Raw genomic sequence first — 13,338 nt, 5'->3', positions numbered from 1 at the left:
ACTGACAAACGTAACATTGAAGTAGTAATATTGTTACATATTTTGTAGATAGATAGTTTTAGTGAAATCATATGCGAAACTGATGTATTTTTTTGTATAATGTAACATATAAAGCTTGAGAGAAACGATGTTCTGCCGGATAAATAAGAATACAGGAGCAAGTCTTTTTAACAGAGTAGAAGGCTATCTCGCTAATTTGGCGCGATATCCCCAAACTGACAGCGGTTTTTAGGACTATTTTTATCGCCAAATATAGCTAGAACTCGCCAAAAGTCGCCAAACTTGGAGAATATTTGTCGATATTTTTGTCTGGTCTCTGTATAACTGTAATGGATATTGTAATTGAATAACTGTAATTGATGCTTTGTAACCGTATTCGGCCCTCATATGTCTTCCAGTAATTTCGAGAAATTGTTATTAACAATCTCCCACATGCAATGCGTTATCATCTGCGAAGGAGGCCACGTTGAAAACTTAAAGTTCCAATACAGGTTTTTTTCCTCCTGTCCTCTCTATTGTCATTGCTCCTTTACGATGGTCTTTAAAAATGTTTTACCCCAGCAATTTTTTTCAGTTATGTATCATTCCAACGCTATTTATGGTTTTTCAATCCGCTGATCAAATTGCGCAGGAAAAAAAAGTGGTGGTTGCCATTCAAAAATTTCGAAATTTTATTCATTGTAATCCGAACCATGAGTTCTATAGTTTTAAAGTATCGCAATCTCGAGCGCATACCTTCAAATAATAATTACTTCGATTCTTTGAAACGTCACTTCGATTTATTCGATAGGTTGCTAGGGGTTTACATATCGGGAAAGTTTTTTATGATCACCCTGGATTTGTCTTAAACTAATTTTGTAAATGCTTAATGGTAAAATAATTTTGTAGTAACGTAATGTTATGTAAAAGGAGAAATAGAAAAATTGTAGATGTTTGTAAAGTTAAAATACATTATTTTTAAAAAACTTTGCTTTATTTTGCAATAAAAGCAGTACACTGTGGCAGAAACGCTGAAAGTTTTTGATATTTGCTCTGTCATATTTTAAAGTGTCTTTAGAGCAATTTATGTTATGTCTATAAAAAGCTAATAAGGATATTTCTAATTTAAAAAAATAAAATAAAACTAAATTTCGAAATAAAATAGTGATACCAGTAAGAGTTATAGTAAAATAGTGATAGCAGTAGTAGTAGCAGAAAAAGTGTTTTTACTCTAGAATTTTCTAGTCTGAAAACAAACAGCGACTATGGTTTGAAAATTCTCAACTGCTTTTTTTCTTCCCCTATTCCAAAATCAGAACTGGCACAGTTCTTTCCGATAGCAAAATTACTGTAATTTCAGCGGAAGAAGGAAAGCAGGAGACAAAAACTAGAAGTGGCTCGAAGCTCCACCTTCCTCACTTTAATTGTCCAAATGGATGGATGGACGTGTTTACGTCACTTTTTTCGATCTATGTAGGTCCTTGGCCTGCTATTGCAATATCGGAAGTAAAAAATTCTGCGAAATCTCGTCCGACGAGTACCTCACCTGCCACCAAGTGAAACACCTGCTTTTATTTTTTCGGAATAATCCTTTCTTCGGCCGAGTAACGCCGAGTAAACATAGGTTTAGTCCGAATGTGATTATCGACCACATCTTTCAAATAGACTCAAAACCATTCTGTTTACATTGAAAGAATGAGTTATTAATATTAAAGAATACGTATTTTTACTAAATGCTAGCAGCCTTTAAAAATTTTATCTACTGTGAGTTTAATAGAAATAAAGACAATGTGCTGAACCTAAATTAGTAATTATTATTAATTAAACTGGAAAAAGTTTTGAACACTTTTTTAAAGGTAAATGGCATTAAATATTCACTACTTAAATCTTCTAATTATATTTTAAGTCATTATTTTTTTTAAATAAATAAAAGTATTCTGATTTTATTTATTACTAAAAATACTTGTCTATAAAAGTAAAAATAAATTTGGTTTCCTTCACGCCCATCATCAAGTACGTATTTTAGAATAGGCTTGTTTACAGATACCTTTTTTAAATACATATTAAGTTTCACTTAACTATTTTAAAAATAGTTCCCTTCCAATGAGATACAGAAATGTTTTTAAATTCGATTACTCCCATTTAACAGAAAATCGTATGAGGTTTGCTAAATTATGATTGCAAACATATAATTTTTCAAATTAAAATTTGTAAATTTGTGTACTAAACTTTTGATACTTTAGAGATCTCACATAAATAAAATAAATATGTGTATATATTTATGTGCAAACAGAAAGGTTAGATGTATACCTTTGAAAGTTTCTCATCGTCTTACGTTGTGTCTTACAACATTACGTTGTGTAAAATAATTTTTGTTATTAAATATTCAGTGTCATGTTACTTTAGATTATTCTTAAAAAGTACAGGAAAAGGCATTTCGGCTTTCATATTTTGCTTTTGTGAACATCGGTGAATTTTGTAAATTCTTGTGCAATTCAACCTCTGTTCACGAATTTAACTCGTTCTTGAGAGTTGTTCACCAACTGAAATGTTCATAAATCGAAACGATTTTCCCCATGGGATCCCATTCGTTTCTGGATACAACAGTACTTTGTGCGCAAGCTCATAACCAAAAAACCTATGGAGATCAGTATTATACTATAAAACAAAAGATACACACACTGGCCAATGAATTAGAAACCCAATCAATATTATATTGGACCACCGTTTGCACGGATAACTGCTCTGATTCGTTTGGACATCGAGTATACATACTTCTGGAGTGCATTTACGTCCAGAAAATACCACGCGTTTGGCTGCGGAATACCACGCGTTTGGCTATGCAGATCTTGTAAATTAGATGGAAGAGGAGAGTGCTGTCGGATGTGTCTTTCCACCAGATCTCATACATTTTCTATGGGGTTAAGATCCGAGCCATGTGGTGGCCAGGGAAGGTGTTGGAATTCAGACTGTTGTTCAGGGAACCAATTTTGAACACTTCTGGCACCATGTATAGTTGCATTAACGTCTATGAAGTATCCGTCGCCACCAGGGTAAAAATGCAACATTGCAAGGTACACTGGATCTGCCAGTATATCTAGGTATTTTATGGCTGTTTGTTTACCCTCGAAGAACACCAGGGCATCACTTCCATGCCAGCAGAACATGCCTCATATCATGATACTTTTACCAGACTCATGCAAGTGTGAGTAACCCAAGATGGATTCACGGCTTCGTGCGGTTCTCGCCAAATTCGACGTCTTCCATCAGTGCAAATAGGGTGTAACATGATTCATCCGACCATTTTTCTAATTCTCAGATGTCCAGTGTCTTTTTTCTCGACACCACTGTAAACGAATTCCTAGATATCGGGCAGAAATGAGTGGTTATTCTCCCGGTCACCCGACTATGCATTCCTATTCTCTGCAGTTCTCTGCGCATGGTTCGAACTGAAATCTGTTAATAGGAGCCTTGGTTGATGATCCGTGTCAGTTGAAGCACAGTAGAGTCCTTGTTCTGCCGTACAGTTCGTCGAAGACGGCGCCGATAACTCTCTTGGAAAACTGTGCTCGAACCGCAGTTTCGTCTTCTAGAGAAGGACTGTGGGTTCTGATTCCATCTTTTGGAAAATTCTTTGATATGCCCAGTGAGATTTGCTGTCTTCGAAATCGAGGCCCCTGCTCAACTGACACCAAAAATAAGCCCTTTTTCAAATGGTGAAAGATCTGTCGTTTTTCCCATTTTACTTTATTCATCGTGAAAAGCACTCTTACACCTTACTTATACTAGCATTCTAACCACGAGTAACCCACGTCATAAAAAATGTTTGCATATTTTATTCCTAGCGCACATTCAAATGAAAATATCAAAGATTTCTAATTCATTGGTCATTGTGTGTATAAGCACAATATTAGGCATGTAGCCATTATATATATATATATAAAATATAGCAATTTTGAAAACGTTTAATGGATAATTATAACGACACACACACACACACACACACATATATATATATATATCAGAAACAGCTTTTAAATTTTGGCATAAATCAGAGAAAACGTTATTTCAGTTTTGGCACAAATTCGACTGATTAGCAAGGATTTCAAGTAAAGTTCAAAGTCTTTGTTCTTAATTAATTGTAAAATCTGAAATGAGAACTACGAGCAAACCAGACATAAATCCTATGCGGCCAGAAAACCTGATATTTGGAGAAAGGAAGGATACCCATGAGTCTTACAACATACAGTCGTTTTTGTAATTTCTAGGCCTCCCATGACTCTCTCTCTTTCTGCCTATTATTTTAAAAATTTGGCTTTAGTAAATTAAGTTTGACAATTCTCCAGTTAAAAAAAATATTTTAGAAGTGAGAGGGGAATTATATTTGGCATAAATTCTGGTTAATAACTTTTTGCTGCATTTAATCATCAATAAACATAACAACTCTATGAAAGGTTGCTTTTCGATTAATTAAACAATGTAAGTTTAAATTATTTTAGAACCCTAAATTTTATTTTGAGTTTAAAATATCCCCTAATTTTTTTCCCTCATAACTATCATCGTTTGTGTTTATATGTCTTAAAAATATCCCACAGGGAAAGGTTATAAATTTATAAATTCACTAAGATTCACGTGTGTTTCGTTCTACTTTTTTAGAGTAAGTATTAACCAGACATATATCAATTATTGCTTTAATTGTACTAAAAGCAAGAAAATATTTTGTTTGCATATTCTGACGCGTAACATTTAAGTGCATAGTAGTCAAGTGATGAATTTATTTCTCTTGTTCTTGATTTCTTGTCTTGGAAGACGAAATTATGAATTTCTGTTCAAACGTGAGCTTGAAATCAAAGAGAGCTAGCTGTGAGCGTTTTATTTATTGTACATGTCACTATAATCAATGCACATAAATTAAATTTAATAGCATTAAGTAAAATAATGAAATGTGTTTACATGTGCAATATGCTTATAACCTGCTTTCAGAATACGAATATCGGGATGTTAAACTGAAGTAAGAAAATATAACGAAAACATATAAAAAAGATAAAATCTAATATCTTACAATGAATTAAATTAAAATAATTCAGTTTGAATTTGAATCTGTTACGTAAAAAATTAGCCTGTTTTAGAGAAATTTCGTTTCAATAAACAGATACCCTCCCAAAATTCAAGGCTGGCTACGTCCATGATTAAGCAAGTATAATAGACTATAAACGTATTTTGTAATTTAACACTTATTTTATAAGTATAATTTTATTATACACGTAAGCGGAATAGACGGCGAAGTGGATTAAAATGTTATCGTTTCGATGCGAAATTCTCTATTTCACTCAAAATTTGTCCAATGCGATTTGATGTTGTCTACTTTTCAAAAATACCTGTAAAGTGAAACATATCATTGCTACTGAAACTATTAATGATGTAGCTTTTTACTGTTTTGCCAGAGTGATATACTTTTGTGAAAACTTTACATCTTACTCCATTTTACACAAATTTCGCACATCAGAGAACAAGGATCTTTGGTTCTTTCTTCTTGTAGTACATTTTTAAGGTCTAGTAAATTCTGCTCTCTTCACTATTAACTTCCTACCCCGTCATTTTGTCTCAAAGTGTGGTTCTGAACTTTTTTTGCTTTATGCACTTCTTTTGCCATTATAGACATCATTGCCCTAATCTTCTTTCCAGAACTCGAAAAATACGTGTACATTTATTCTAATTTCGATTATTTTTAATGCGTTTTATAAATTAAAGAAAAAATTGAAAATGTTGATAAATACCAAAACATGAATAAAAGTAGCTTTTACAGTCACAAACTAAAACTAAATAATTAACAAGTAAATAAAGAGTTGACTTGAAGCTATGAAATTCCACCCAGGAAGAAATACTCCCTGGTTGAGAACCTCTGATCTAGAGACAAAAAATCTTATATATATAACTAAAAAAAGTGATTTTTTTGTATTAATCATTGTTATGTAAATTTAGAAGGGAAAAGAAGGCAGATGTGAAAAATGGGCAATCTCCTTGCCAAGACTCGTACCTGGACCTCTCGAATACGCGCCGAATGTGCTACCGTCACACCACGAAGGCATACTGGAAGGAGACAAATACTCCCTCTTCTAAAGGGCGGTTGGGGATTAGTGGACCCAATCGCCAAATCCTAGTGTGGCAAAAAAATCATTATCCACCATCTTTTAGTTCGGGTGCCACTGTAGAGTTATTAGGGTCTTTTGACGCTGGAACGGGAGAGGTTCCTCACCGGGACTTGAACCTGACCTCCCGAATACGCGCTGAGTGTGCTTCCAGATACACAATGAAGGAATGAGGAAAGGAGGGAGAAAATCCCCCTTTTAAAGCGCAACTTGGTATTAGGGGACCCAATCACCAAATCCTGGTGGTGAAGAATTATCATCCACGACATTTTTAGTTCGTGTGCCACTGTAGATTCATTAAGCTTTTTTTCCGTCCCCGAGACTCGAACCTGGACCTCTCGAATACGCGGCGAGTGTGCTACCCTTACACCACGAAAGCAGGAAGAAAGGAGGGAGAAAGTATCTTATAATCGAAACCGACAGTACCTAGAATGAATGCCACTTCTTCATTGACAATTCGCCACTAATCCAAAAGCTATCTTGTTTCATGATAGAAACAAGAATCTAACCTTGCTTTTGGTTTCCTGTATGTATCCCAGAGTAGAGCAAAATACCATGCTGTGTCTTTTAATGAATACAGAAATCCCTGGAGACTTCTGAATGAGTCTCTCTCTAAAATGTCATTATTTTGAATCTGAAAAATTTATCCGGGGTCTTAGGTTACACCTGTCTACAGATAGGTTCTCTTAGGACAACAAAAGTTTGCCGTTGCATCTGAGTTTATGTAAGAATTCATAAATTTGTGTTGGTATCTTAGCTGTATCCCCACAGTTATTGATGCCACCTCTGTGCGTTAGATCTGGTTTAATGAAGCAGTTAATATAATCGCTAGAAAATAAGTCGCCGATCTTCGAATATCTCCAAAACCTCTTCGCTAAATTATCTGCAGTAGAATTACGAAACTTTGTCGGCCCTTGGATAAAATCATGAAATGAGAAAAAAACTGATTTACTGAATTTCAGAGACTTTTGTTTCTTCGTGTGGCTTCTTGAATGCCACAAGTAATCACAAGACCAAAGAGAGAGCAATGAAACCAGCAGAAACTACTGGGAAATTAGCTCCAAAATTATTCTTAAGGCAGTTCCTCGCCGCCTACCTCGATAAATTTATAACAATGTAATACTACGAGTAAATTCGAATAGTATGATTTAATTTTATAAACAACTAATTTTTTCCTTCCATATTGTAAATAGTTAAACTGGTCCTCCCTATTTTTACAATTTTTTTTGATTATTTTTAATTTTAGAAGGAATAAAGTTAAAGTTTTTTTTCTATGTTATTTCAGGCTTAGCTCCCTTCACTCTCTACTTCGGAGTAAAATTTTATGCTTCAGATCCATGTAAGCTTTTGGAAGAAATAACAAGGTACGTTTATATTTATATTATTTATTTATCATTCTGAATTTTTTCTCTTGTTTTCCTGATTAATCGTTTATACCAAATGAAAATGTAATGTTCGACTCAAAATAAAAAGTATTATTTCATACGCCCTTCAGTTGCATTTGATGTTTGAACAAAATAGATACAGGCTGGCATTACTTCTTTGAATATCGTTACTAGACATATATCTCCAATTAAAAAATTTTTCAAAACAGGGTAGGGAATTTTATGAAAATAACTTCAGCAGTGGGAATGTTCTACAAATGTAAAATGTAGCATTTCATATGACTTCTAGAGAACAAAATTTCCAGTCACAAATTTCCTTATGCTTTAAAAAGTTAGCTTTTAGAGCTCCATGCCGGTACGTGGAAAGATTTTGGACATATTAGGAAACGAATAAATTGCCTTATTATATAGCCATTTGAGTGTCTATTTCTAACTGAAATTCAAGATTAAGGAGTTCCGAAATAAATATTGCTAGTTTATGATTATTAATATTTCTGGCGACGTTCAGCACGCGTTATTAAACTTGTGGCTTACCTCATGAAAATATCAAGCACTCATATCTATCCGAATGACAAACGTAAATGTAGAACATTTTGTATTTAATTAATTAAAGCGTGATTATATTTTAATAATTAGAACATTTGTCTGCGGAGGTTGTATAAAAATTTAGATATACTTATACTCAACCCTTCCACACACAATTGTCAAAACATTTTGTAGAGCGCTCTATCTATTTTATTTATTTATTTTTTGATTGAAAGAACATGTATAAAATTAGTAAGCTACAGACACATTTTCCTAATACCTATATGCATATTCATACAATTTCACGCTTACAGAAGCAATTGGAAGTTAAAGCTAAAACAAATATTTCTTTTTCAAAATGTTTCATGCCTGCATCTCGAAAGTATAGAATTTTTAAATTAATTTAAAATTCCATAAAAAATTACATCATAAACTTCAGTAGTTTTTTTTTTTTAATTCTAAAAATTTTTTACTGGAGTATATAGCATGCCTAGAAGAATAAAACATCGCAACTCAAAGCGACTGAGTGCAAATTTGATGAGTACTCTTTCTTCAACTCAGATTCTTATCGCAGCGAATATTCTTATCCGCATAAAATTTAGTTTTCTTGTGCGTGACGTCAATAAAAGCCAATTTCAGTTGAAAGTCTTCTACGAAGGCATCTCTTACCTGGGGCAGCTAGACCTTACGTGATTGCCATAACCTAAATAATCCAGTCATCACTGAAAAAAATATTTTTGAGGGAAGCACACAAAATAAGAACTTTAATATTTGAGAAAGAAATTTTTTTTTTCAAAACTTTCGTAAATCAGTCATTATTATCATGTTCCAAATTGTGTAATAAATTATGCTTATAAGTGCTTTTTCGTCTTTTGTTTCTTACTCGAAAAAAAAATTGCAATGATTTTGTTAGTATCCAAGAGAGCTCCAGTTACCTGGATCACTTGCTCTCTTGTCTAGAAAAGTAAACTGATTTTTTCTGTTAATTTATTTATGTGTTTTAAATTTATTCAATAGTTAAATGCAGTGGATCCATATTTGTGGAACTTAATCCTTGGTTCTAAAAAGTATGAAGTTTTTTGTTTTTGTTTTTGTTTTTTGTTAGTATTATTACTCATAAACTTTACTACAATTTTTAAAAATTCTTCAAATCCAAAGTTCGTTATTCATATTAAAAAAATAACAGAATAAAGTACATATTTTAAAATTCAATTAAATTCATTTTGATTTTATATATTTGATATATATATATATATATATATATATATATATATATATATATTATGTAGAATGATTTGCAATACTCTGCAAATATGTAAGCCAGAGAAATATTAATGGAAAAGTAGTTATGCACCGTATACAGCCTATTGTCTATTTTTTCCTATACAGCCTATAGCTTATTTTTTTTCCTACATCATTCACTGCTTATCCCCCCAAAAGAAAAATCTTTTTTTCTAAAATGTATTGTCAAATTTATTTTACTCTAATAAAAAATATGGTTTAATTTTAATTAAGCAGAAACATGTATTGCGCTTTTTAATAGGCAAATAAAAGCGAAGTTTTAATAAATTGTCTAATTTTTTATCTAGTAAAAATAAAAACAAGGTTGTATTTTATGATTTAACGACAACGTAAACAATTAATTTCGCTACTCTAATTGAACTGGAAAACAAAGCACTTGAGGTCAATGAATGCAACAGTAGGACATCTTCGTAGAGGAACAGGAAACTGTCTCGTATTCCAGTCATGAACTAGAAGGGGGGGAAAGGCGAAAATTCCCTTGCAAATGCTCCGTTCGTTTATATTTCTGCCAGGTGAATTACCGGTGTACAACGGCTTTAGTCACTCGGCCAATGGTGGGAATTGGAAATGAGTTTAAGACTAAACAAGTAAAAAAAGAGTAATTGTAGTTATTAATTTTGTCGATAAAAATGTGTTTTGTTAAGTGGAAATAAAATATAATAGTAAATAACTATTCGCAATTTAAAAAAAGGGTCATTCCAATTATTTGGACTTTTAGGATATCCGGATTTTTTTGGATGTTTGAAGTTAGTGCAGTGTATAAAAATTTATATAAAGAATTTTATGTTCCCAGTTTGAATGTAGCCCGACTTTTAACTAAAGGTATATAATGCATTGCTTTTCACTCACACAGTTTAATTTCTGCATACCTCATAGCTGTATAACCTGTTTTATTTTCTGTTTTATTAACCTGTTTTATTTCAAATCTAAGAAACAGTTTAGTTTTTCATTTGATTAGTAACTATTTTCTTATATCAAATCTCATCGGTTATCTCCCACTTTTGTCAAGTCTCATTCAGCAGTTGTCATTTTCTGCTTGAATTAAACATGGTCGTTCCCACAGCATATAAGGCAGCTGCAGAACAATCGAAATACCAGACATTTGACATGAGAAAGTAGCTGGCCTTTATATAACCGTTACCCAGGCATCACTTTCAGCATACAAACTAACGAACGAGCTTGTTAATTGGTGCCGATTATGCCCTCAGCGACATGCATTGCTGCTTGCGTGTTGAAGAGTCCCTTGTCGTACAAGATTCCTTCAAGGACGGCATTGTAGGCTGAAATGTTTTCACCGACTATTATGAAACTCTCTTGAAAGCAGGAACGGTGCAAAAAAACTGTAATTGTTGTGCTCGCTGACATCATGGATAAACATTGTTTCTTTCTTCCTTAATTATCTCGATTGTTTTCTTTCTTTCCAGAATAAACTAAGCTTACCTTTGCTGCATTAAATGCATATTATTTAAAAGCTAAAAGCTATCTGCTACGTAAAGACATTATTTGCAATGTAAAAGCGTAGGTATTTGTTGTTTAATTCCCACTTTTCAAAATACCGTTTAGTACTCTTTTTTTTTTTTTTTTTTTTTTTTTTTAGAAAGCAATATTTTCCCTTAGAATTGCTGTGCGATGGTAATATTAAATTAGCGGAATGTTTTTATGGAATAAACTGAACCTTATTACGAAATTTTCCAAGAACTTCTTCGTAGAAATATCTCATTAAGACGTAGTAAATCTTATGAAAAGTTTTAGGATAACTAACAAGCCTCGTAAAAGCAATCAAGAGCATCTCTAAAAATTACTTGCGAATTTTTACAGTGATGTATAACAGCTTCGGCCATAGGTATTCCATCTCCTTAATGACAACAATTTTATCTTTGAAACACACTGAACGTAAACAGTTCTCAATTCTTATTTACATATTTCTGAATGTTTTAATGCATAGTTGACATATTTTATGTTTGCTATTGACTCTGCTGTTCTTTCATAAATTCTTACATTTATCTCTTGAAATGGAACTCTCGCCGAGGCCCAAGCGACTAAGGCTTTTTTATTCCATTCTTCTCTGTTTGAGGAATTAAACTCATATTCGAAAGTTAAAAGAATTTTCACATTTGGTCGATTATCTCCCGAACATACACATTTTAATGAAATATGGTATAGACATAGGCTGATATAACACAAAACTTATTTCATACAAGAGATATGGTAAACACTCATGATCGCTCGTAAGACTCAACGGCGCAGGAAAGTTTAGAACAGAAGTTGCAAGATTGACCAAACATGGAAAGTAATCGGAGGTGTAGTTTTCTCTAACAATTAACGTAGCTTCATACTGTACTTCAGACTAGAAATAAGGCAGTTATGAGTTCCCGCAGCAGGTTGGCCCACGCCTGCAGCAAAGCTAGTTTCAGGTTATGGAGAATTTTCACAGGCGCAGGAAGAAGTGTGGTTCTGTTTGCCTTGTCAAAAGGGTCCTAGCCATGCTCTACAGGGTTTAAGTCTAGAAATCCGGCTGGCCAGGTCATCGGTTAATATCTCTACTTTACTACGTGACTAGCCCTATGTAGACGAGAGTCTTTGTCCATAAAATGAATTGATGGTCGACTGCACTCCTGAAAAGGTGAACATAGGGCTCTAAGATCTCGTCTGTTTGGGAAAAAGAAGTGTTGTTTGCGCCCCATTCAGCCCGTTTAGCATTGTGCTAAAGGTCAATTGAATCATTTAAAAGGCAAAAATAACATTACACTTCACTCACAGCAGTCACGGAGTCTGTGTCAAAAACACGAAATCTGAGCCCCGTGCAAAATGATGTCTTCCTCGACTATCCAATATCCACTGCCATTTTAGTCCGTTTCTTAGATATTAGAGAACAGTAAGTTTCAGATGTTGGATGAAGATACGTCAAGAATCAGTGGTTAGACTAAATTCAGGACTCATATGTGGAAAGAACGGTTCCTCACTGATTCTTGGTCCAAAATCGATACAGTCTGCACCATGCTTAACGGGCTGTTTGGTACGAAAAAATGAGCGGGGTGCAAACAACAGGTTTTTTCCCCCAAACAGATGAAATCTTAGAGCATTGTGTACCCATTTTCAGTTTTGCAGTTAACTCGTTATTCATTTTAATGGACGAGAATGTTCATCCATGTAGGACTAATCTTGATTTTTCTTAGAATTTAAGGATATTAACCCTATGATTGGCCGGCTAGCTATCTATACCTCAGTCCTATATGATATGGTTTCTTAAACTTTTTGGAGTGGGGAATCCATAATATTTATGAAAATTTTATGGGACCCCATAAGCATTGGGCAAATCCGACACACGCGTGAGTGAAACTGTGAGTTTCTACACTGATAATGTAATATATTATTGCAGTTTTATGTCATCAACTTTAATTTTTAAAGTAAAATGAACGTTTCTGTTATAAAAAAAATTGCATTGAAACGTTTTCGTTTTTTCTTTGTCTGTGTTGTCTTATCTTTACCTATTTTTAGATACATTATGTAAAAATATTTGATAATTGTAAAATTATTATAATAAGTTAAAGAAATATCAAAATTGCTAAAATATTTGGCAACCCCCTAATGCAGATTTCGCGACCCCAATTGGGGAATTTAAGAAACTCTACTACAGGACATATTTAGTACGTTCTTGGGAGAGCAGTTGCAACCTGCCTTCTTCTTCCAAGATTCCGCCAGGACTGAAAACAGCACTGCAGTCAGCAGCTGGAGGGCAACCGATTGCCACAGAGACACATGAACTTCTTCATTTCCAAATGTCAAGTTTTTGTGAGAGCTGTATGCCTGGTAGTGGAGATTATAACCCCTTTTAGACGCAGCAAAATCCACAGCCTCTGTGTCTGTTTTTGATACTTACTCTGTGCTGATGGACCTTACACACCATTATGCGTGTGTACCATGACTATTGTATGATATTACTATTGTTATTTATTTTGTATTATATCAGCCTAGGTCCATACCAAATTTCATTAAAG

General features: G+C 33.6%; 1 protein-coding gene across 3 annotated transcripts in view; it reads left to right on the top strand.

Moving 5' to 3' along the window:
- Nucleotides 1-13,338, top strand: part of LOC118193369 (band 4.1-like protein 4A) — a 254,951-nt gene that overhangs the window by 115,397 nt on the left and 126,216 nt on the right. For all 3 annotated transcript variants that reach the window (XM_085810688.1, XM_085810687.1, XM_085810686.1), the window contains exon 4: nucleotides 7,414-7,492. In XM_085810688.1, coding sequence (XP_085666814.1) covers nucleotides 7,414-7,492 — 79 coding nt within the window. The remainder of the gene's footprint in view (nucleotides 1-7,413; nucleotides 7,493-13,338) is intronic.

Source organism: Stegodyphus dumicola, chromosome 2 (assembly GCF_044657685.1).
Source record: "Stegodyphus dumicola isolate Sdum_Otavi_A_Nest chromosome 2, ASM4465768v1".
NCBI classification, from domain to species: Eukaryota; Metazoa; Arthropoda; class Arachnida; order Araneae; family Eresidae; genus Stegodyphus; species Stegodyphus dumicola.
This window is presented reverse-complemented; position numbering and strand designations above follow the sequence as displayed.